The 26,163-nt window shown below is 35.6% G+C and overlaps 1 protein-coding gene across 4 annotated transcripts in view; it reads left to right on the top strand.

Moving 5' to 3' along the window:
* SMC5 (structural maintenance of chromosomes 5) overlaps positions 1–20,920 on the top strand; it is an 81,980-nt gene extending 61,060 nt beyond the window's left edge. For 2 of the 4 annotated variants that reach the window (XM_070431520.1, XM_070431517.1), the window contains 8 exons: positions 10,022–10,147; positions 13,283–13,327; positions 13,767–13,862; positions 14,311–14,415; positions 14,630–14,749; positions 17,181–17,360; positions 17,449–17,544; positions 18,637–20,920. In XM_070431520.1, coding sequence (XP_070287621.1) covers positions 10,022–10,147; positions 13,283–13,327; positions 13,767–13,862; positions 14,311–14,415; positions 14,630–14,749; positions 17,181–17,360; positions 17,449–17,544; positions 18,637–18,780 — 912 coding nt within the window. In that variant the 3' untranslated portion in view covers positions 18,781–20,920. The remainder of the gene's footprint in view (positions 1–10,021; positions 10,148–13,282; positions 13,328–13,766; positions 13,863–14,310; positions 14,416–14,629; positions 14,750–17,180; positions 17,361–17,448; positions 17,545–18,636) is intronic. The other 2 variants (XM_070431518.1, XM_070431519.1) reach the window with 2 other exon arrangements.
* Positions 20,921–26,163: the final 5,243 nt, after the last annotated feature.

Below are 26,163 nucleotides of genomic sequence, written 5' to 3'. Positions count from 1 at the left end.
AAATTTCAGGGTATTTTAATTTGGTATACTACAATATATTCTCACATTAACCACCCCAAGTTGGCATCAGACTATACAAGTTAAGACTGCACAGTCCCCAACAAGACTGCCCTTACTTTAGACACCAGCTGCAAGTGCCAGGGTTCCTTGGGCCACTTGCAGTTTTGACCAACTGGCTACAAATTGGAGGGTTCCCATGATCTCATCAGGTTCAGGAGTTTACTAGACTGACTCTCAGAACTCAAGAATATGTCATACATATGATTATAGTTTTATTATGAAGGATACAAATCACTACTAGTCAAATGAAGAGACATGGGATAAACTAACTTAGCAAAAGTTAAATGAAAGGAATCTAACTTTTTTATTTCCTCACCCAAGGATATGATTATTGATTTATTTTTTTTAGAGAAACATTGATCAGTTGCCTCTCATACATGCCCCATCTGGGGATCGAACTCACAACCTAGGTATGTGCCCTGGGAATCAAACCTGCACCTTTTTGGTGTACTGGATATCGCTCCAACCAAGCCACCCAGTCAGGGCTCTAACTTTGTTTTGACTTCCCAATAACCTCACAGAGAAAAGGTCTTTCAGTTGACTTTAAAAAACAGAAATTTGATATTCAGAACCAAAAGAACTCGTATTATTTCAGTTATATAATGTTTGTAATATTATTCTGAATATATTACATTATAGGATAAAGCAAATAAGGGATTATGTTAATGTCATTAGGATTTTCAGCATAAGAGAAAGATTCAGATATAAAACAAAGGAATATTCAAAACCTTGAAATATTTAAGTTGAATTAATGAACTCAATGTATTGTGTCCAAAAGAAGAAAATTTCCCAGATATGTGTATTGAAAAGACCCAGATTTTGGCCTCTCAATACTTTTGGACGCTAAAATTCCTGAGCAGGGAAAGAAATGTCCGCGATTAACCTCAATTATATCGTCACACCAGAAAGCAGAGAAGTTATTAAAAGATGACTTGACTCGGAACATGAAGAATCTCCTCCTGCCACAGATGAAGTGGTAATAGATTGAAACACATCAAATATCTTAATCTATGAGTTCATAATGATATCTTAATCTATGAATTCATAATGATACTTTTAAAAAATAATATTGGTCATCTTTAGAGGATATTAGGGAACCGACTCATTTTGAAAAATGGCAAAGAAAGAATTTAGCATTTATCCTTCCTTCTGTGAACTGTTATTTAGGATAAACAAGTAATTCAAATAATAAATGCAGAAGGAATTAGTGTATAGAATATTGTCACTTTGCAACTGCACTGCTAACATCACAAAAGAAATAGCCAGATATGTATGTGGATCTTAATGGAAGGACACACCACCACCTATGAAATAATATTGTAAAAAATTATATGTCATTTTGATTAAGCTTTTAAAACAGGGTTTCTCAACCTCAGCAAGATAAACATTTAGGACTAGGTAATTCTTTTTGTGAAGGGTCTTTTTTGAAATGTAGTGTGTTTAGCAGTATCCCTGGTCTCTACTTGCTAGGTGCCAGTAGTACACACTCCCTCAAACCCTAGCTATGACAATTAATTGTCTACAGACATTGCCAGATGTACTCTGGGGAGGAATAATGTCCCCATTTCAGAACTACTGCTGTAAAACTATCAGTTTCCAGGAAATACAGTGAATTTAGCAAGGTTGCAAAATTGAAGTTCAATATGTAAAAATCATTTGTGGCTCCATACGTTAGCAATGAATAATTGGAAATTATAATTTAAAAAACAATACTGTGAAATACTTAGGGACATATTTACAAGATCTATATACTGAACACTTTAAAACTTTGCTGACAGAAGTTAAAATAGGACTTAAGTAAATAGAGCAGTTGATTTTGTTCATAGATCAGAAATTCGGGATTTGTTCAAATGTTGATTCTCCCCTATATCTATAAATTGATTAAAATTCCCAGCAGAGTTTTTAGTTTTTAGAAAATTCATTCTAAAATGCAATGGACTTAGAAAAACTGAAAAAGCATTTGAATGACAACACCTAATTTTAAGACTTATTATAAAGCTACAGTAATGAATACGTTATTGTATTGCTGTAAGAATAGACCTGGGTCAGTGGAACGGAATAGATAATTCAGAGATAAAGTCACATATATTCATTCAGTTGTTGTTTTTCAAAGATACCAAGACAATTCAATGGAGAAAGAATAATCTTACAGATAGTGATGAAACAGTGGAATAGTCATCTACAAAAAATGAACCACAACCCTTACCTCATACCATATATACACACACACAGACACACACACACACAAATGGGCATATACTTAAATGTAAGAACTAAACCTATAAAACTTATTGAAGAAAACATAAGAGAAAATCTTAATGACCTTAGATTTGGCAAAATAGGACACAAAAGGAATCAGAGGTTGTAGTTTTATCAAAATTTAGAACTTTTTCCTTTAATAGATGCTGTTAAGAAAAGGCAAGCTACTAATTGGGAGAATATATTTGCAAAACATACACCTGACAAAGGACTTGTATCTAGATGAGGAGCTACTGCTGTGGGCTAAATCTAACTTAGGATCTGTTATATAAAGTTTCCTGCAAGCTAAGAACGGTTTTGACATTTTTTTTAAAGGGTTAAAACAGAAGAATATGTGACAGACTATATGTGGACCTCAAAACCTAAAATATTTCCTTACTGGCTCTGTATAGAAAAAGTTTGCTAACCCCTGATGAATACTATAAAAAGAATTCTGCCCTTGCTGGTGGTGTTCAGTGGTTAGAGTGTCAGCCTGGTCAAGGGCAAATACCTAGGTTGCAGGTTGGATGCGTGCAGGAGGCAACCAGTTGATGTGTCGCTCTCACATTGATGTTTTTCTTTTAAGTCTTTTACCCCCTTTTAAATCTTTATTGTTTGAAAGTATTACATATGTCTCCTATTCCCCCCCATTGATTGATGTTTTTTTTCTCTCTCTCTCTCCCCCTCCCCCCCTCTAAAAATCGCCAGAAAAAAATATCCTCAGGTAATGGTTAACCAAAAAACAAAAAACACAACAAAACAACTCTTAACATTTATCAATACAAAGAAGACAAATAACCCAATCCAAAATATGGGCAAAAGTTTTAAGCATGCTCTTCACTAAAGAAAGTATACAGATAGCCAGTAAGCATCTGAAAAGATTCCCAATCTTATTAGTCAGTGGGAAGTGTGAGTTAAAGCAATGATAATGAGTTAACACCACAGGTCCTCTATAAAGCAGTGGTCACCAACCTTTCGGACCTCACAGACCACCAGTGGTCTACAGACCACTGGTTAGCGACCACTGCTCTAAAGTGACTAAAATTTTAAGACTGAGTATACCAAAGTGCTGGAGAGGATGTGCAGCAAAGGCAGACTAAAAACCTATATGATCCATTGACATGAAATTCTATGAACTACAGAATGCCTAGTGACAAATAAATCCATGGTTGCCTGGGAGGGTACAATGGGATGGATTACAGAGGGGTACAGAGCTGCTGCAGGTGATAGAAGATACATTCATTATCTTGGTGGTGATGGTTTCACTGATGTATATATTTGTCAAAACTCAGCAAGTTGTACCCTTTAAAATGGACAGTTTATACAACAATTACACTTCAAAACTGAAAAAATTTTAAGAAAAACTTACATTATGATTTTTATAATTTGCTTCATTTAGGTCTTTTATAATTCTAAGTATGAAATTTTAATTATATATAAGTAGGAAGAGTAACATAACATACAAGTGTCCACTATTCCTGTTAAACAAATGTTATACTTTGCCGTATTGGTTGCAGATTTTTAAAACTTTTCATGTATTCAAAGTCCCCTTGTATCCTTTCCCATCAATTCTTCTACTTTCTTAGATTCTGCTCCTTTTGGGCAGTATGTGATTCGCTTTACACTTAGCTTTTCACAAACATACCTGTTGTGTAAAAGTGAACTTTTAGTAGTATCTTTTCGTGGAAAGAGTCACTACAGGTCAGATTTTCAGAAATAGAGACAGGACTGTACAGTTGAATGGAAAGAGTAAATGAAAGTGGGATAGGAGCTTCATTATTCTGAAGCCACTTCTTCAAAGTCTCCTCAAAAAGCTTATAGCTAGAAGAAACTGGAGGAAAAACCAATTTTGCTAGCAAATAAGCACAGGCAAACATAAACACACCTAGCCAAAAGGAGCTCAAGGTCAGGTTTGATGAGCAATGCCAGAGGCTTGGAAGATGGAAAGTTCCTTCCCTCTCTTCTCCCCACCAAAAAAAGCAGGGGCAATAGTAGCAGTAGTCATTCTGAATACTTGTATAGATGGGATACAGCAAAGAAAAGAAACCAAAGCTGTAGTACCCAAACTGGAAGGCGGCAGGGAGAGGGTCGGCTGGATATGCAACTAGCTACCAAAGGAGGTGCCTTGTCAGTGTTCGTTTCGTGGGAGTGTGGAGGAAGCCAATCTGCCCGTTGTGTGTACTGTTGGTAAATATTTGTAGAGCCCATGCTTTATTGATTGAGCCTATAAACCTGGTTGTTCGGTATAGAGAGATTTCATGAAGAAATTGAACCATCGTGCAGATACTATATGGAGCTTTAAGTGAAGTCACACAAGACAATATTTGATCCTGGTGCCCAGAGTTTTGTTTTTGAATCAAGTTTTAAGAACTTAAAGTTATGGGTTTGTATTACGTTTACAGAAGTATCATGAAATCATGACGGCTTTGTAGTAAGCATTCTCCCAAGCTTAACCCCCTCTTGACATAGTGAGAAATATTTTCCCAATAGCCTTTGTTCACATAGATATACTAAGATTAGATGCAGGATAACAGAGTATTCTCTTATGATCCATTTTATTAGTAGTAGCAGAAATATTCATATTTCCAATGAAGCTGACTACTCTAGAGAATAGGAAAGTTTCTTGGGAGGAGGTTTTGTTTTTAATCTTTGAGTCACTAAGTAATTTTTTACAAAAATGGCCACATTATACTGTCCAGATAACTAATTTCTGATTAGCTGCTTGTCTAGATTTTGTTACCTATAAATAATACCCACTTAGATCTCTACTTCATATCCCCCACATATGCACACCTTAGACAGGTGTTCCCATACTGGTTTTTTGTTTTTTTTTTAAATATATTTTATTGATTTTCTACAGAGAGGAAGGGAGAGTGATAGAGAATTAGAAACATCGATGAGAGAGAAACATCGATCAGCCGCCTCCTGCACATCCCCTACTGGGGATGTGCCTGCAACCCAGGTACATGCCCTTGACCGGAATCGAACCCGGGACCTTTCAGTCCGCAGGCTGACGCTCTATCCACTGAGCCAAACCGGTTTCGGTCCCATACCAGTCTTACTTGGTACAACCCCTGACTTTTCTCGGCAATATTTTGCACCATTCTGCTTCCCTTTTTCATGTGTTGATCTGAAAATCATTTAATGCTTTTTATTTATAACTGTTTTGCCAACCCTGTTGTAAAGTTCCTCTATTTTTATGCAGTGTGTACTTGACAGATTTGTTGCTGACTGACCATAATCACTAACCACATTTTAAATAGCCAGAAATGATAGTGAAAGAATACATACTAGAGTAGGTGTATGGTAGTTCTCTTTCTCTCTTACTTGTTTTTTTTTTCTTCTCATGTTTGCTGTCATTTACCTATACATATTCTTACCCTTCTTCTTACTCTCCTACATCATTTGAAATAAGGAGAAATCATTTTTTTCCCTACTTGTCCCTCTGAATACCTGGCAGATTGCACTAAGGAACCATTATTACCACTTCTGTTTTTGTCCTTTATTTACTCTGATTCTGAAACAAGTTCACAAAAGAAGATTGACACAAAATTTCAGAAGGGGTTATCATCCTTGATGGAACTCGGGAATAGCTAACCACCACCCTCAAATTTAATACTTTCCCAAATTGTTGGGAAGCAAATAGGGAAACAGGATTACAGACCTACAAAACACCCCCAGAGAAAGGCAAATGTTGTGAACCTCTGTCTTGTAATTATGTCACTACCTTCTGGAATATTTTCAGAACAAATTAGTAAGGTGAGTGCATGTGAATCCCGATACGGAGATGGACAGATGGATGGATATACCTAGAACTTGGTTTTTTACCGCGGGCAAGTTTCCTAACACTCCAAGCGTGTAATCTTCAGCCATAGATATTATAATACTAGTAAATACCTGACCTGCAGGAGAATGTGATATCCTATCTAATAATAGACAAAGATTCAAATTGACCGTACTTTTGTTATGCCCACCATTGGCTAATCAGAACGATATGCAAATTAACCAACAAAGATGGTGGTTAATTTGCATACGTAGGCGCCAAGCGGTGGAGCGAAGACTGAAGGCGGCTCCGGCCAGAGCAGCGAGGGCTTGAAGGCGGCTCCGGCCGGAGCGAAGGCCTGGGTCCCGGGTGCCGGTAGAAAACCAGTGCCGGCAGTCAGGGGAAGGGAAGGCCTATTGCACGAATCTTTTCGTGCAACAGGCCTCTAGTTTAATTTAATATGCTTAGTGTACACCAATATTTCCTTAAAAGTATCTGTTTACATCAAGATCAATATAAATTAAAGATTGGAAATTAGTTTGTTAATCCTAATACTAAATCCTGTGCTTTTATCTAATGTTCTCTCCTCTCCCTACCTGCTTAGCACTCTCCCACCCCCCCAAAAAAAATTTCAGAGGAGACATTTTTAAAATGAGATACATTTGGGGGAAGGGGGGTTATTTAACAAGTAAATAGTATTATTGCCATTACTTTATTGTAATATGTATTCTATCTTATATGTATTAAAACATATAGGTAACATTTGGATTTTAGACCATTTAAATTGGAATGAAATTTTGTGCTTGTATTAAAAAATTGAAGAAGAAATGTTTTAATTTACATCTAGTGTTTTAGTAAAAGTTCAGAGTTCATGCTATCTAGAACTTAGTTTGGTTCCTTTTTACTAGCCTAACTGTACTCTGTTTGACTCTTATTTTAATAAGTTGTTAGAATTACTGTGATAAATAATTTCATGTGTACCTGCTATTTAATAAGAAATTATGTGAACAATTCTGATTTCTTCCACAAGAGGGCCCTCTTAGAGAAGCTTTTCCTTCATTATGTTATTTCTGTACACCTTTCACGCCAGTTGAACTTTCTCAAAAAGAATTTCAGAGAAAAGATAATTCTTACTAATTTCCTCTCAGCATATATCCTACAAACTAATCTTTTCTGAGATGTTGGTGAGAGGTATTTTGTAAACTTTTTCTTTTTTCCCCTTATGTCTTACATAGATGAAACGTTTCTATTGTGTATTAATTGTTAAGAGCTAGACCAGGGGTGGGCAAACTTTTTGACTCGAGGGCCACAATGGGTTCTTAAACTGGACCGGAGGGCCGGAACAAAAGCATGGATGGAGTGTTTGTGTGAACTAATATAAATTCAAAGTAAACATCATTACATAAAAGGGTACGGTCTTTTTTTTTTTTTTTTTAGTTTTATTCATTTCAAACGGGCCGGCCTGCGGGCCGTAGTTTGCCCACGGCTGGGCTAGACTCTTAAGTAGAAATGTATATAAAGTTCTTTTTACTAGCCTAACTGTACATTATCATCTTACATAATTCTATACTCCCTTCCACTCCTTACCCTCTCCCCAAAATAAATCTCAACAATTGTGGGGGTGGGGGACAGATGTTATGTGAAGAGGTATGTCACAAAAATGTACTAGTATGTATAGCCCTAGCTAGTGTAGTTCAGTTGGTTGAAGCATCATCCCATATACCCAATGGTTGAGGTTTGATTCCTGGTCAGGGCACATCCCCAGGTTGCAGGTTCAATCCCCTATCGGGGCTTATGCAGGAGGCAACTGATTGATGTTTCTCTCTCTCTCTCTCTCTCTCTCACTCTCATATTTTTTTAAAAATATTTTTTTTGTTGATTTCAGAGAGGGAGAGAGATAGAAACAACAATGATGAGAGACAATCATCAATCACCTGCCTCCTGCATGCCCCACCCTGGGGATTGAGCCTGCAACCCAGGCATGTACCCTGACTAGGAATTGAACCATGACCTCCTAGTTCATAGGCCAAAGCTCAACCACTGAGCTACGCTGGCTGGGCTAGCTCAGATTTTTTTTTTTAATTTATTTATTTAAGTGTACCTATTGAAAGAACATCGCTGGTAAATATTTTATTAGACATATGCCACCAAAGAGAAGGAAATCTTTGAGTGAGATTTTGTCCCCTAAGCACAGAGCCCCACGTGTTCAACTCAAGGATTTCTTTCCCAGAGTGTTCTGACATCTCATTTAGCAAGGTCCAGAGTACTAGGAAGCGGGAATAGAAGACTTTAGGCGTGTTTAGTTTCTATTTAGCTGTTCCTTGTTTTATGTTTGCCTGAGTGTGATTGTCCCTAGAGAGCAGAGTAGGGATGATTGGGAAACTAACCTTTATTTTTATTTCTCTCAGGGTGTAGAGACTGAGGAATTCATTAAAGGAAACTATAGTACTGTGTGATTAGTATAAAGGCTTGCTTGTGTTTTCAGTTCAGTCCAGTATATATATATACCTTTACTTTTTATAACATTTTGTCTTGGTTTAGTTTATTTGCTATCAAATTTGTATGTTTAAAAATCACCCGAGGACCTTGTTAATAACAGATGTTCAGTACTCAGCCCCAGAGAACTTAATCAAATAGGTCTGGCATATGATTGGTATATCATTACTGTTTTAATAATCTACCACCCCAGGTATTTTTTTGTGCACACTGAAGTTTGAGGTTTAATGGAAAGAGTAAGCTAGACCTGTCTTCTTAGAAACCTGCTGACCTATTTCTGTAATCTTGAACAAGTTTCATATTAAGAAACTTGTTCTGAGCCACATCTAGAAAAGGAGATTATATTTTTTTAGATTGTGAGGATTAGATTAATTAACATATATGATAGTGGTTATAACAAAGCTTGGGCCACAGAAGGCATTCCATGATGCCCTTCTCGTTACACATGAAACTTTTGCCATCTGGCTCTTGCCATTCTGATCTTTTATATCCTTACCTCTCCTCCACACATGTTAGATCTTGTTACATAAATAAGTGGATCTTTGAGCTTCCTTGCCTTTACTTGTGTAATCACCTATCCTGGGAATGCCTGCTGCTGCTTGCTCTTTAGTAATTTCATACTTGTCCTTTAAGACCATTCACTTATCATAGCTTCTGTGACTACTCTGACCTTTCTGCATCCCCTACCACCATGTATATACTTTCTTTTGCTTTTCTTTGTTCAATCTCTCCCACTGAGAGGATATAATGAGAAGAGCATGAGCTCTATAAGCAGGCATAGATGTGAATCCTGACAGCCTCTAACTAATTGTGTGAGATTGGACAAGTTGCTTTAATTTCTCTGTCTTTTTTTTTTTTAATGTGCAAAGTGGGAACAATATTACTGTTCAGTGTTATGAGAAATAAGGGAATAATATGTGTGAAGCATCTAGCACATAAGCTTTAAATAAATAATAGCTGTTTCTTTTACAGTGATTTTATGTATCTTTCCCCCTTACGTTTCTCTGCTCAGTGCATAATAAAAACTGACATTTAATAGATTCTCAATAATTATTTGGTGAAGGAATGAATGTGTCCATGAATAAATGATAATTATATGGACAGGCATTTGGAAAACTATCAAAGGTTCTACTTTCTTCTTACATTTGAGTGCTGAGTTTTCTGATAGGAAGCCTATACCCTGTATTTCAAATTTCATTAGAGTGAAATTATATATAGCTAAATCAAACTGAGGGAAAGGCAATTAAATTTAAAGTTCTTATGGATTAGAGAAATGTTGTACATGCTGATAAACTTTTAAGTTCAGATTTAATCTTTACAATAAAAGCACTCATTTGAGATAGGGTTTTCTGATTATTTGCTTATCACAATCAAAATTTAATAACTTATTTGATATGTAATGTAATGTAATTTTAAAAAATAGCCCTCTGTTCAAATTTACAAAGTATTTTTTTCTTATAATAGCAACATTTCATTGAGTTGGATGAAAATAGACAGCGATTATTGCAGAAATGCAAGGAGCTTATGAGGAGAGCTAGGCAAGTATGTAACCTGGGTGCAGAGCAGACCGTTCCTCAAGAATATCAAACAGTAAGTATAAAAAGTATATAATGCCACAAGTTAACATTATTTGTAAGCTTAAAATGTGTTAGGCATTGTAATGGCCCATGAAAAACATGATGTTCCATAAAAAAATAGGAGATTTTCAACTGAGTATGTAATTTTGCTAAACAAATTTTCTTTACTGTATTCAAACTTGCACCAGTCACTCGTGTTGCTTAGTACTAAAGTTTTTAAAACATGGGTATCACCTTACAAAATTATTAGTACCATAACATTCATTTTTCCAATGAAATGTCCCTCCCCCAAGCCACTTTTCAGGAGTAGGATTGGGAAATGGGATGTGGTTTTTCATGGAAACATAGTACCAGTAATTGGTATATAAGAAACAGTAAGTAGAGGTGATATTTAGAAAAACAGGCAAAATGAAAATGTTTTCCTGAATATTGGGTTTTTATTTGGAGTTCAATGGGAACTGAATCTTTAGGGCAAACATTTATTGGTAAGGAAAGGAGAAAAGAGCCTTTCTTTCCATTATATGCTGATATATCACTCAGTAACATGAGGAGATCCTGCCCTTTAGCCAAATTCCACCAATTATATAGCCCTGTGACCCTAAGCCTTATTCTACAAGTAGGGATAATACCTTGGCTACATGCCTATCCTCTTAGAATAATGTCACAATGAGAAAATGAATAGAAAATATATTAAGATATCTGACATTTGTATGGATTTCTTTAATTCTTAATTTCAAATGTTACTTATTTCAATAAATAAGGAAATGTCTACTAAGGATATAATGAAATGTCTACAAGGATATAAGTAAAACTGGGAAAAAATTAATTGAACTATAATTTTCAAATCCTCAAATGTTTTACTCTATGATATCAGACATAGAAATCACAAAGAATAGACTGGGTACATGATAAGAATGTAGATTTTTGAAGACAAATTGAGGAGCTATTATTTCTAAAAATATGCTAGAACTTCTCCAAAATACATTGGGTTATCATAAAATAAATGTAAATATAATATCTGTAGTAATTTTTCTTTCAGAAAGTAGCATGATTCTATCCTTGATAAGTCATACTGCTTTTGAAAGGAACAAAATTAGGAGATAATTCATACATTCATTAAAAATGTGTGTATGTGTATTGAACAAGACAGACAGACTTCTTTACTGAAATTCATATTCTAGTCTGAATCATGTGGCAGATAAAAAAAACAAAACAAATAAAAAGGCAAATAGATGTTGGGTAGGAAGAGGTGCTAAAAATAAAACAAGGTAAGAGGATAGAGTGTCAAGGAAGGTTCCTTTGAAAAGATAATATTTTAGATGAGTCCTGAGTGAAGAGAAGAAATCAGTCTAGGAAACATTTGAGGGAGAAAATATCATAGGCAGAAAAAACAGTTCATACAAAGCCCCCAGGACAGAATAATATTTGACACTAGAGGCCTGGTGCACGAATTCATGCATGGGTAGGGTCCCTCGGCCTGGCCTTCAAGGCTGGCCAGCCGGCGGGAGGGACTGTGGGAGGTTGGCCAGCCATGGGAGATTGGCTGTGGGAGTGCACTGACCACCAGGGGGCAGCTCCTGCGTTAAACTTCTTCCCCCTGATGGTCAGTGTGCATCATAACTACTGGCCGGTTGTCTGGTCGTAATGGCCACTTAGGCTTTTAGGTATATAGATGTTTTAGAATAACAGGAATCTTCAATGGGGCTAGTCCAAGCAAAAAGGAAGGCAGTGTCAGGTCACGTATGGCCTTTTATACCATAGAAGGAGTTTGGGTTTCATTTTGAGATGGAATATACTAGAAGATTTTAAAGGAGTGATATAACTAACTACTGGAAATATCAGGGGGAACACTTTATAAAATACATGATTGTCTATTCACTATACTATATACCTAAAACCAATACAAGGTAATATTAAAAGTAAACTGTAATTGAAAAAAAAAATGGTTTTAGTAAAAAAATGTTTTAGTAAAATAAAATGAACTTCAAAAAACTTTCTCATCCCATCAAAATTGGCAGAATTTTCTATTAGTATTACTTAATGAACTTTAAACTATTAATTGAAAAAATAAGTAAAAGAGCACTCCTAACTGCTGTATGGAGAATAAAGTAAGGATATAAGACTGGAAACACTACGGTGTCGGGTGAATTTCCCGCCAAAATATAAGATGGCGCGGGCAATTATTTAGGTTTCCCGCGCTTAAAGCAAATAAAAATAATACTAACTGAAAATAGCGGTACTCCGATAGATATCTGATATAAAAAAATAATTATTATGCGAACACTTTGCGGAACGATTTTATTTTATTTGGTTAAAAAATTCTATATGAATGTCTTTATCACAATATATTTAAATATCCGCAAATCTATATGAACCGAGTTAAGACGGCTCCCGCGGAGTACGCGCAATTCACGCGAGCCGACTTAACTCGTTTCCCGCAACCCAAGTGGAAGTAAGGGGACAGAAGATTATTGCTGTGGACTAGACAAGAGAATAGAGTGACATGGATTAGGGAGGAAATCCTAGAGACAGAAGCTTATAGATTTGAGGAATTGTTTAGAGACAGAGCCAGCAGGACATGCTAATGGATTTGAGGTGAAGATGGGAGAGAGAACCCCTAAATTTTGCCATGAACTGAAATGATGAGGAGAAATAGGTTTGCTCAAATTGGTGAGTGAAATAAAGATATCTGTTTTACCATCTTACATTTAAGATGCCTTATTAGAGTTAAGTGAAGATATTAAATAAGTGTTGAGCACATGAATTCAAAGCTCAGTGGATAGTCAGATTCAACAAATATCTGAAGTCCTATAGAAGTTGAACTGCTTTCTAAAAAGTTAAAAAAAACTTAAGATATTAGATTAATGTAATATCAGGATCTTTTTCAGAGTTCCAAGATTCATTTTGTACCTTGTAGTGTAAGAACTTTGCAGGTTGTGCTGAAAACAAACAAAAAACAGTGTACTGCTTGCTTTCCCCTCATAGGAAAGTGTTTGTTCTGATTTGTCTCTCTGGCATGGATAGTTCTGTGGTGAAATTCTGTCAAATTAATTAGATTCTTAGGATGCTTTTTCAGTACAGTATAAAGTTCTAACTTCTTGCTCTCTTTCAATGCCCCACATATTCTGGACCCATTCTACCAATTCAGCAAGTACCCAACATTCCAAATGGACACAACTCCTCACCCCCCATGGTATGCAGTGCTCATTCTTTTTTCCAAGCTCCTGTCTCCCCTCTGCCTTGCTTTTTCTTAGCCATTTGCTTTAAGGCCCGGAGATGACTTCTGGGCCTCTGAATTCTCCTATTCTCTTGTAGCTCCTGTAGCATGAACTGATACTTCCTACTCTAAATTCCATAGCCTGTATAATATGTACTGCTTATTTTAATACTCAACATCAGTACACTGCCTTAAGGTATTATCCCGTGTAAGTGTATATGTTTTATTTCCTTTTAAAGGTGTAAGCTTTTTGAAAGCAAAAACCCTGTTTATAATTTCTTTGATTCCTTCTGTGTTAGCATGCTGTTGAACACATGGTGGTAGAGTAGTAGATACTCGGCCGAATATTTTAACTATTTGAATTTAACTTTTCACTGTACTATCTACAATGATGGATAATTTTTTTCTTCCTTAGGCTTTCCAGGACCTTCCAAACACACTGGATGAAATTGATGCTTTATTAACCGAAGAAAGATCAAGAGCTTCTTGCTTCACAGGACTGAATCCTACAGTATGATTCTTTCCCTATTACCTACTGCAGCCACCACCACCACCCTCTCCTTACACACACACACACACACACACACTCACACACACATAGAGTTTCCTCCAGTACTTGCCTCCCACTCTGTACTAGAGCTCTTGGTAATAATAAGCTAGACAGCAGGAACAATGTGCTTTAAATGCCAGATTTCTGAATCTATTAGAATTTTAAATAGATTCTTCCTAAGGAACACAGTGTTCTGTGCCTTTTCTTTATAAAAAGAATAGTTGGGCTAACCTGAAATACTGCAGTGTTTATTTTTTTCAGAATAAAAAATGGCATTTTCAGTATGTTATAAGAACATACAAACAATGCAACACATTGGCATTTTCAATTAATGTTTTAATTAATGCAAATTGTCTGTAATTTTATCCTTTGGTAGATTTATTTTAAAGAAATGATTTTTCCCTGCTAGGTTGTTGAGGAATACACAAAAAGAGAAGAAGAAATTGAGCAATTAACTGAGGAACTAAAGATAAAGAAAGTTGAACTGGATAAATATAGGGAAAGCATTTCACAGGTAATTGTTTTCTTTATCTTTTCTTTTTGTTGTGTTCTTACCATTAATCATATGGACATGTAGAATAATACAAAATGAAATGATATGTTTCTAAGAAAAAGTGCAATGTTCTTATGACTAGATTAATACTGATATTAAATTTGTTTTATATAAAGTATATCAGAATGTAAAACACTTCTTTTAAATTGTGTTTTTATATTGCCTTTATTTGCAGGTAAAAGAAAGGTGGCTTAATCCTTTAAAAGAGCTAGTAGAAAAAATTAATGAAAAATTCAGCAATTTTTTTAGTTCCATGCAGTGTGCTGGTGAAGTTGATCTCCATATAGAAAATGAGGTAAAATTGCTTTTGAAATGTTTCCTGGCAAGTAATTTTAATTGTATGTACGTTGTTATTTACCCTAGATTTATATATGAAAATTTTGCTTACTAAAAAATTGTTCAAAGGAATGAAAGGACCACCAATAGAATTTCATCAGGGTCACTTATGTGTGTATCTGACATTTGAGATTGGTGACTAATACTTGACTCTTTATATCCAGACTTAAGTAATGGTTATTCAGCTGTGATGAGTAAATGCATTGCATTGCCTTATAAATCTACCACTCTCCAAGTTAGCAGAGTCATAAACTGGCAGACATAACTGAAATAAAGTATAATGTCAGTGGTTTCGTTTTGATCAGAATTTAACAGTTCACAAGATGAAAATATTTGAAAATTTGCTAATTTCTTGAGCTATAAGTTTATACATTGCAATTGTTAGTAAAATAAAATTACCTTAAGAAATGTGTAAGGAGCCCTAGCCGCTTTGGCTCAGCGGATAGAGCTTCGACCTGCGGACCGAAGGGTCCCGGGTTTGATTCCGGTCAAGGGCATGTACCAGAGGCAACCAGACAATGTGTCTCACATAAATGTTTCTCTCTGTCTCTCCCTCTCCCTTCCACTCTCTAAAAACCAATGGAAAATATATCCTTGGGTGAGGATTAACAAAAAAACAAAAAAATCAAACCCCAGATCTGATCCCAGAGCCTAAGCTCTTAACTCTGTTTCTTCAGTGGAAGTGGTATAGTTTTTATGGGATGAAAATTTGATTACTGAGAGCTTTATCAAACCTCTTGACCAGATACGGCATAATTACGATCAAGTAAGCATAGGGAAACCAATGGTTAGAACGATAATAGAAATCCCAAACTTTCATCTAGAACCTATTGCATAGTACTGTTTCTTCTGGATAATTTTTCTGTGTTTTAAATGATAACTTACTACCTTAGAGGTGATTCTTCGTCTTTTCAGTTCAATAGTTCTACCTAGCCATAGGCCCTGGAAAATGGACATTCTTATCTCTTCTCAGCCTCCCCCTTGGAATGTTACTATTCTGGGCGCCTCAGTCATAATTCTAGAACTCCTTCTTTAGCCAGAGCTTTCAGTGAGATGAAGGAAGGATCCTAGAATGAGCAAAAAGAGTGGGTGGCAGAGCCCAAAACAAAACTAACAATTAGAGCTGTTATAGTTAAGAAATAGTGTAGTTAATAAATTTTTTGTGGAATAAAAGGAATGTATAAATTATTGTTTATTTGCTTTGTTTTTGCTTTTGGAGGCAAAAAGATTGAAGGTGGCGTATTTCTAAAATTTGATAGCTATAAGGATTTTTTTTAATGATTAAGATATTTGTATTTTTATAGAAGTTATTACTGTTAATCTTAGATCTCTGCTGTCCACTATGGTAGCCACTAACTACACTTGGCTATTGAGCACTGAAATGTGTACAATGTGCTGTAACATTTATGTAGAATACATAAATGTTAAAAGGCTTAGTATGAAAAAAATGTAAAATATCTTAAAACATTTTATATTGATTACATGTTAAAGATATGTTGGGTGTATTGAATTAAATATTAAAATTAATCTCATTTTTACTTTAATGTGACCACTAGAACATTTTAAATGCATGCATGGCTTGCATTATCTCTCTTGGTCAGTGCTCTCTTAGACCTTAAAAGCTCTAATTTCATTAACTAGTTATTAACCTTTAATTATCAAGTTGCGTTATCTCATTTTTAGGGTAAATATGAATCTGACTGGTCTAGAAATGACTAATAAGAACAGTAAACAAGCCTTAGAGCAGCCTCATTTTAGGCAAAATATAAAGAACTCTAAGTGCATTCATTACTACAGATATTTAATGAGCACTTATTATGTGCCAGGTTTTTGCTAAGTATTGTGTGTATATATTTGATTAAATATAAGTGTCATTTAAGTATGCATATATTCTCTGCCTACATTTTTCTTCTTAACCTGCTGAAGAAGAGGAGGACATTGAGCCCTCTGTAGTGACATACACAGCTGCTTCTAAGAGAAAACGGCATGATATTCCACTGTTCTAATTACTTGCACCTATAGCTTTAAAACCTAGCACTTAAGGAGCTGGAATAGATAGTGCCTTTCCATGACTTTCCACGATGGGGCTTTTCACTTAGTAATTTCAAAAACCCTCAGGGAAAACTACTAAACTTGAAAGGAATGGTATGAGACAAGGAAAAAAGTTACTCTTAATCTGGTTATTTTTCTTACTGAAATAGATCCTTAGAGACCCACTAAAGCTTGTAAATAGCAACTGGTTCTTTAATATTTTATTGGTTTCCTTTAAACTGTCATTAAACTTTTAAGTTCTTTCTTCTTATAATTGATTTATTCCGTCTATTTTTATGTAATAGTATGAAGTTATCAAAGATCTCTCATCTTTTATTAACTTTTTTAACATCTTATAGGAAGACTATGATAAATATGGAATTCGAATTAGAGTCAAATTTCGAAGTAGTACTCAACTGCATGAATTAACTCCTCATCATCAAAGCGGAGGTGAAAGAAGTGTTTCTACCATGTTATACTTGATGGCACTTCAGGAGCTTAATAGGTGTCCATTCCGAGTAGTTGATGAAATCAATCAGGTACAGTGATTATTCTTTCACTTGAGTTTTATTTTATCTTATATCTTATAATAAGTTTAATATAATCATTATTATTGTCATGGTTTAGGGAATGGACCCAATCAATGAACGCAGAGTGTTTGAAATGGTTGTAAATACTGCTTGTAAAGAAAACACTTCTCAGTACTTCTTTATTACGCCAAAGGTAGGTAATAAGTAACCTGAAAGTGGCTTCGTCGTGTAGCAGATTTGGGCCTAATATGTACATTTGGGCAGGAACACTCCAGGAAAGGAACTAGAAAGATTACAGTAATATTTATATTACTAAAGGGGACAAGTTCCAGTGACACCTTAATCAGAAATCTTTTTATGGGAGGCAGAAACGTAGACATGGCATTATGTTCTAGGACACAGATTTCTTCTTGCTTTTGGCACTTACTCCTCTAGAGAAGTACCTTTTTTAGCACTCACAGGAGAATGCAAAACCCTAGAACTTTGTGGGCTTCCTCATTTCCTGGAAAGACCTGTCTTTGGCAACACTTAATGTCACCACTGCCACTACCCTGGTCCAGAGGAAACCATAAGTATCCCAACATCTATTCACAAACTATGACGAAAACAGAAGTTTCTTTATAGAGAATCTTCTATAAGCTAGAACCATTACAATGGGAAATTTTCTTTTGTTAGGCCGTATACTGTGGGTAAATTATAAAACTGATGTATTCAAAGATATATTTATTGATGTAATCAGATTTTTTCTTTTTTCTTTTTTAACTAAGTATTCCCACACAAAAAATTTCATTGGTGAGACCATCCTAAATTCAGATTTTTAGTGAATAGTGTACTTTCTCTCCTTGTTCCAGCAGACACTCTGTGGAATAGCCAGATGTGTTAATACCCTATTGTTTACCAAACACCTTGCCCTGTATACCAAACCTTCCCTGGTATATACTTTTATCACAATGCCTGACCACAAAAGTTGCTTGAGAAGCGTTTGTGGGAAAAATGAGTAAAAGTGACTATCCAATTAAAATTCTGGAGGACATACTTCTCCAAGGTCTTACCTAAGAAGTTGTCTCATCCCTTTCGGCCTGTGAATGTAGAAGGTTCCCTAAGCATGTTGATCATTCCTTAGGCCAGGCTTCAGATGTACTAATTCAGGTAAGGATCACAGTCTGGCAGGGTATATATTGAGTTTCATTAATATTACAAAAAATATTCTTACATGTGTAAAGTTGGAAAATTGTACTTCTTAGTATATATAGCATTATATGACAGCTTGTTTTAACACTTACAGCTCCTACAGAATCTCCCTTATTCTGAAAAGATGACAGTATTGTTTGTCTACAATGGTCCTCATATGCTGGAACCAAACAGATGGAATTTAAAGGCTTTCCAAAGACGGAGGCGCCGTATAACATTCACTCAACCTTCTCAATAAAGTAAAAGAAGAGACCTTTGGGATTTTTGTTAAATTCTATTTATAAGTATGGCTCAACTGAATAAAGGGAGATTCATTAAGACTAAAAGATCAGTTTTTTTGGAAACCTGCTGTTAAATACAAATGGGTTGATGAACAGAGACCATAATAACTTCTTTCTGTGGAATAGCATCTTCCAGTAGTAAAAATTAAGTCTTTTTTCAGTCTTTGTTGACTTGAGTCCTTACCACTCTAACCACAAGTCATTGGGTTCCCATGTTAAAAGTATTTACTATTTCAAATCAAAGGTGCAGTGGAAGGGGTTATCAGTCACAAGAAGTTTAGTTGACATGGTAACCCTGAGCTTTAATTGCAGAGTAACTTTAATTACTTTAGTCTAAAGATGACGATAGAGCTTAAGTCATATTTTCTCCCAGTATTATATTTAATTTTAAAAAATTGATATGGAAATGTCTTATGTACAGTAATAATTTATGACAAATCTATTCATTTATTACTATTAAAAATTACCTTATCACCAATAGGAAATGGAATTTTATGGGCCTTTAAAAAAGTTTTATGAAATTTGATATTATAATTGTATTGGTATCTCAAAGGGGAAAAGTACTGGTTAAAAATGGTAGTGGGACTTTTTTGAAATGCCACAAGGTGGCCACTAGATGATGCAAAATTCAACCAAAAGACTGACAGAATATAAAATCAAGTGACAAGGGTTTTTAAGGAATAACTGTAAAGTGTGTGGGATTTTTTTTTTTTATTTAAAGTCAACTGTATTTTACATCTTAAATTTCTAAGAGCATTTTTATAATTATTTTTAGTAAGATTTTTCTTAAGATTTCATATACTGGTTTCTACAGTTTATATTTGAAATTTTTAAGTGTTATGTAAAGAGTGAAGGAAAACGTTGACTTGTTTAAAACCATAATTTTTCTAGAACTTAACCTTATTAGTCCTTCCTTACAGTGCTATCCTTCCCCATTATCTTAGAAAATCTAGTCCTGTTTCTTTCAGTATGAAAGGATAGAGGAGAAAATCGTTTGTTTATCTCTGAGTTGTGCCAATTAACAGTGCCAAACAAATTCTATTCTTTTAAAAAATAAACTTGTAAGATAATGGACTAATCCAAGGGTTAGTGCCAATAATGACAAAATTAATTTTTTTTGACTTGGTAGGTTGAATAAATTGAAAAATCGCATTCAGTTTTGGTTTTGTATATTCTTAAATAGCCATTGAAATTTATTTTCTTATTATGTCAAAAAGTAATGAACCATAGATTATGTCCTTTCACTTAGACATTTTCACTTTAAAATGTTTTCTTTATAAAAATTTTAAAAGGGCCTTCTCCTCTTAAACTAAGTCTAATGCATGTACTATGAAAAATATTTTTAAGTAGCATTTTTCCTAGTATGAACAAGATATATAAACACTGAAAAACTTGCTAAAGTGATATTGTTACCAAAAATGGTTGTTGTTTAATACTTTGTTTTCCAACAAAATATCTTCACTAATATGTGCTTGGTGTTGTTTGTTTATTGTCTAAGTTAGTGCCAGTCATCTGATTTCTGCAAAATGAGTATCAGTGTGACAGAGAAGCTTGAATTTTATGTGCATTTGAAAATAAAATACAATGGTCAATTTTATTTCACTTAGCAAATCTTAACAATTATTCCATAACTTATTTGTTAGCATTTACATTTTTTTACTAGACGAGGTTAATATTTGTTTTTGCATTGAATTTTGAGCTGTGAAGGATAAATTATATATCATTTTAACATTAATAGAAGAATAATGTCTAGCACATTAGAGTATCAGCCACTTAAAATTTCATATATTTTCTGCAAAATCTTATTTTTTGTTTCATTAAAATTGCAAAAACCTTAAGGTGACAAGCAAGTACTTTTAATGACAAAATCTTCATTGATCTGCCTGAGGAAAGAGTCCATTGAAAAGATTTTAGTATTCAAAGTAAGGAAAGATCTGCTGCTGCTTTCTACTTGTCTTTAACATGTGCTTATTTTCTTTGGAGTATGAATCTTTAGTAGGTAGAAAATATAATTTTGTCCTGTTGTGTGCGTGTAATTAAAAAACCTCTTTGTGGGAAATACTACTTTGTTGGTAATAAATGCATATTTTCATATTCTTTTGGTGTATGTTATTTTAAATGGGAACTGTTTTATTTAGATATTTAAATATTTTAATATATTAAATATTTAATTTTTAAAAATATTTTTAAAATATTTTTATTGATTTCAGAGAGGAAGGGAGAGGGAGTGATAGAAATATCAATGATGAGAGAGAATCATTGATCGGCTGCCTCCTGCATGCCCCCTACTGGAGATCGAGGCTGCAACCTGGGCTTGTGCCTTGATCAGGAATGGAACCATGACCTCCTGGTTCATAAGTCCACACTCAACCACTGAGCCAAACCAGACTATTTTGAACATTTTTAAGGCTCATTTTGGTTTCAGGTTTATGGAAAACAAGTCTATTGAATGCCTACCTTTACAGAACAGTGTTTGGCAGTCCATGTATGTTCCAGAGGATAGAAAATTTAGTCCCTGTCTGCCTGCAAGGAAATTAGTCTAATTGAAGCAATAAACACATGAAAAAGGTTGAAATCATCTAAAGAAACCAAGTTACAAGGCAAGTATAAATATTTTTAGGTTGAGCCCTGACCGGTTTGGCTCAGTGGATAGAGCGTCAGCCTGCCGACTGAAGGGTCCCGGGTTCGATTCCGGTCAAGGGCATGTACCTTGGTTGCAGGCACATCCCCAGTGGGGGTTGTGCAGGAGGCAGCTGATCGATGTTTCTCTCTCATCAATGTTTCTAGCTTTCTTTCCCTCACCCTTCCTCTCTGTAGAAAATCAATAAAATATAAAAATACATATATTTTTTTAGTTTGGAAGCCTAGATTTGCAAAAAACATTCCCAAAAGTCAATTTGTCTTATTTCTTACATTAACCTACTAAAGTAAGTTTTTTTAAATATATTTTTTAGACAGACTTTATCACTTGATTATGACAAGTTACCTTATCCCATTTCCTCATTAGTGAAATGAGGATAATGCCTTACAGAATCAGATGAGATCAGGGGCCTAATAGGGCACCTCACCTCACAGTAGGAAGCTTATGTTTCATATATATATATATATATATCTTTATTTCAGCTTTATTGATATTGGATATTTTAAATCTTGAAAAATATGATGTACTATGCATTTTATACATCAAGGTCTGAGAATTCTGTTCATGTGTAGATTTTCATCCTGTCCCATTGGTAGTGTCAATTGATCAAAGGATGTAGACACCTATAGGCTTTGAGTGATTTTCGGGCAGTATAGCTGGAAGATTTGAGTATTTTTTTAAAAGGCAGCTTTTTTTTTAACCCCAAAGAGAAAGCAGGGCTACTCTGTTTAGCTCATTCATAAGAACTGTGCTTATGAGGACTTGTTGAAGCCAGGAGCGGCCTAAAATCAACACGGGTTCTGTGCTCTCTGCCTTCCTCCGAGAGGCAGTAACCTAGGCCGGCCGTTGTTAGGCAAGTTAGAAACATATGCAAGGGGTGCTCCTTCCACAGATATTACCACCTTACCTCTCAGACTGTCCTTTAGTTAGTAAGCATTCATTTTACCGTTCAGGAGCAAGCTTACATACTCTTAGCGTTCGGGTCCATGTGTTTGAAATTGACGGGGCCAGGGGTGGGGCCGGGGTCACTTAGTCATTCCTGCCAAGTACTCAGTGAGGAGTAGGTTGAAACAAATTATCCCAGTGGAAAGATTTGGGATAAACTGTCCAATGAATGTTATAAATTTAAATTATTTTCATATTTAAAATCCTAATGTAGCCCTGGAGATTGTGACATGTTACATTCTTTATCTTTCATATACTTAGACTTGGGAAGGATCTTCCAGGCGGCTTAGACTCCTTTTCAGTCATAAATCATGAAAAGAAACCATTTGAGTGATTAAGGTTAGCTCTGATAAGCCTAAATAAGTTATTTTGTAAACCAAATGCTATAATCATTTGTTGATAAGCTGTATTATGCTTTCAGAGTGTTTCCATGTAATTATACACAACAACCCTATTCTGTAGGTGGAAAAAGAACTTTTTCAAGCGTTTACTATAGTTAAAAGACAGAGGCGGGGCTGAAAAAAACAGGATTAATTAAGTTTTTTTTTCTAGAATATCATGCTGCCTTTTTATCCTGGCCTTTTTATTCTGGCCCTTTGAATTGTTGGAGCTATACCCATAAATACTTCCTGGTTATATAATTAACTTCCTTGTGGGTAAGATACTGCTTCTCCAGTATGCCTCTGAATTAGGGTACAAGCTACTTGTGTCGTAACAAAAAACCAAACATAGTTTATACGAGATAGAAGTGTATTCCTTTCTTAACAGCATAGCAGTCTGGGGTGATGCACCAACTCCTATTGTGTTGTTGCTCTGCCATCCTCAACCAGTGGGTCTGTTACCGTACAAGATGGCTGCTTCAGCTTCTGCCCACCTGTCTGTATCCAAACAACTAAGGGAGAAAGGCACAAGGGGGAGAAGACAGAAGTCTCCTTTTAAGAGCATGATCTTGCCCTAACCGGTTTGGCTCAATGGATAGAGCATTGGCCTGCAGACTGAAGGGCCCCGGGTTTAATTCCGGTCAAGGGCCCGTGCCCTGGTTGTGGGCTCAATCTCCAGGTGGGGGCATGCAGGGAGCAGCCAATCATTGACTCTCATCATTGATGTTTCTATCTCTCCTTTCCTCTCTGAAATCAATAAAAAATATATAGGTGTTTAAAAAAAAAAAAAAGCATGATCTGCAAGAGGCACAAATTACTTTTGCTCTTGTTCTGAACATAGTCCCATGGCCTGCAAGTGAGGCTTGACTATGTCATCCCCACCTGTGTGTCTTGTGTCTGGTTAGACTCCAGCCTCTGTTACTCAGGAAGGGGAGGGTGAGTATGTGGAGACAAGTAGGAGTATCCACAGACCAAGAGATAGCCAATCTTTCTATGGCCTATGGGCAACGCTTTTAAAGAAGAAACTAGGTTTCCCTTCACAAAAATCAGTTACCACAGCCTTCAAGATTCCTACACATCTCCCCACTCTACCCTCTTCTAAAATAGCAACCTCGAGCCACTGCTATTCTCTTAACTGGGCTTTCCTCATAGCATTTATCACTAATTTTATACTTAGTTTGTTGTCTTTTCTACTCGAATATGAGTTCTCTGAAGGCAGACTTTGTCGTGTTGATTGCTGCCTACCCAGAAAACTTGGTAGAAATGGATTGCTGCCTAGAAAAATGCTTAGTATATAGTAAGCACTCAGTAATTGTAGCATTAATGAATGCTCTCTCTCCCAACACTGGGCAATTTGAGCATATTTATTCCACTAGTCACCTGTTCAATCCTAATTTACATGTGCAGAGGGAAACACTGTATGACATAGTTTGAGGATAAAAAATACAGCCTATATGTGATTCTACTAAAAAAAAAAAAAAAGCTACCAAGTGCTATAAAGTGGACCACAAGGACAAATTTTAAGTGCAGTAAGTGGTACTCAGGTTGAATACTGGGAAGACTTGAAGTTATAGAAATTGGGTATTCACAGTGGGCCTTCCAGAAAGTGGGAAAGCATGCAGGCAAACTTTTATAGGAAGTGGAAAAGTGTTCAGGTCATTAAAACTGTCCAATTATTCTGAGCTGAAGACAGTTTTGTCATGTCCAACTCTTGGGGATTTTGTTGGTTAAACAAAGAGTTTAATATGGGTGAGAGCTATTCCCCCAAAGTCATATTAACAGAATCCAATGAAAGTCTTAGATCAAATTCTACCACTCAGACATTTGTTAAGCATTTCTTATAACCAAGCACAAAACTGTTCCTATAATTTGTAAGCAAATGGTGAAGTTCTAGCTCTTTATCATTTGGGGTGATTTGATCACACTTTGCATGAAAAATAGACTCATATCCTTTAAATGGGCATGAAAGAACCAGAAATCCTTAAACCCAGTATCTACCCATAGAACTCTTGGTTCAAGGTTTGGGAACCACTTTTAAGGGCAAAGTGTATCATACTTGCTGGATCTTATACCCAGTTTATGAAATAATGGAGAATGTCTGAACATTTTAGCCTATTTTATAAGTACATATCTGAACACCTTTAATTTCTCAGAACCCATTTCAAATATGCATCATACTAATATAATGCATCAATATAATAAAAAGCCACTCTGACATTCTCTGTGCTAATTAAGCAAGCATCTGGCTGGTATGAATACATGGATAGTAGATGGTACTTGTGATAGCCACCTCTCTAATAGGGTTTTTTCATCTCATCTAGAGCACAGTGTGTAAACTTTCATTAATCCTCACCCAAGAATATTTTCTCATTGATTTCTTAGAATGGAAGGGATCCAAGGAGGGGGAGAGAGAAATGTGGATGTAAGAGAAACACATTGACCGGTTGCCTCCAGCATTTGCCTCAACTGGTGTCAGAGATCAAGCCTACAACTGAGATACGTGCCCTTGACCGGAATCGAACCCACAACCCTTCAGTCCGAGGGCCAACACTCTACCCCCTGAGCCAAACCCACTAGTCCTGAAGTGTAAACTTGGGGCAACTGACTGGCGGCACTAATTTAATCAAGCACATATCACTCTGTGCAGGAATATTTAAAAGGAATTATAACAATGGCCAAAAGCATAGTGAAAAATCACAGGAAGGTAGGGTGGGGCTGGGGCTAGAAAATGGAAAATAAGGTACAGAATTTCCTCTAAGATATAGAGCGGTTTTGTCTGGCAGAAGCAGGAGAGTAACAACTGGAACTTGAATTCATTAAGATTCATTTGACCATCAGATTTGGGGGGAGAGGGGAAGGACATGTGAAAAAGATGTGGAAAGCAGGTAGATGCATGATAAAACCTGAACAGTTACTGTACAAAGAATAGAAGTAGACAAGTGGAAGGAAAGTACAATAGCTATCTATATGTAGAAAATATAAAATATTGATCTGCCTATTTGTATAATAGTTAGCCTTTTCCATATATCCTTTAATTTTAACAAAAAACTATAGAAAATGAACATTACTTCCATTAAAGAAGAAGGTTCAGAGAGATTAAATGGGCTTACCCAAAGTCACAAACCAAGTAAAGGCTGAAATTGGTAGTAATCTATTCTGAAAAGAGCATAAAAAAACACACATAGAGAATGGCAAAACTCAGGAAGCAGGCAAACTTATGATAAAGATACATGTGCATGGTTGTTGGTGACAGTGTAAGTAAGGACCCCCTGTGACCTAGCACATTCACTTACAGGAAGTTATCCTACCATGTTCTCTCACATGTATTTTTAAGCATGTGTGTGAGAATATTAAGTTCAATATTGTTTGAAATA

The sequence above is a fragment of the Myotis yumanensis genome, unplaced genomic scaffold (genome assembly GCF_028538775.1).
Source record: "Myotis yumanensis isolate MYYU_CA2020_CCGP unplaced genomic scaffold, mMyoYum1.0.hap1 SCAF_12, whole genome shotgun sequence".
Taxonomy (NCBI): Eukaryota; Metazoa; Chordata; class Mammalia; order Chiroptera; family Vespertilionidae; genus Myotis; species Myotis yumanensis.
This window is presented reverse-complemented; position numbering and strand designations above follow the sequence as displayed.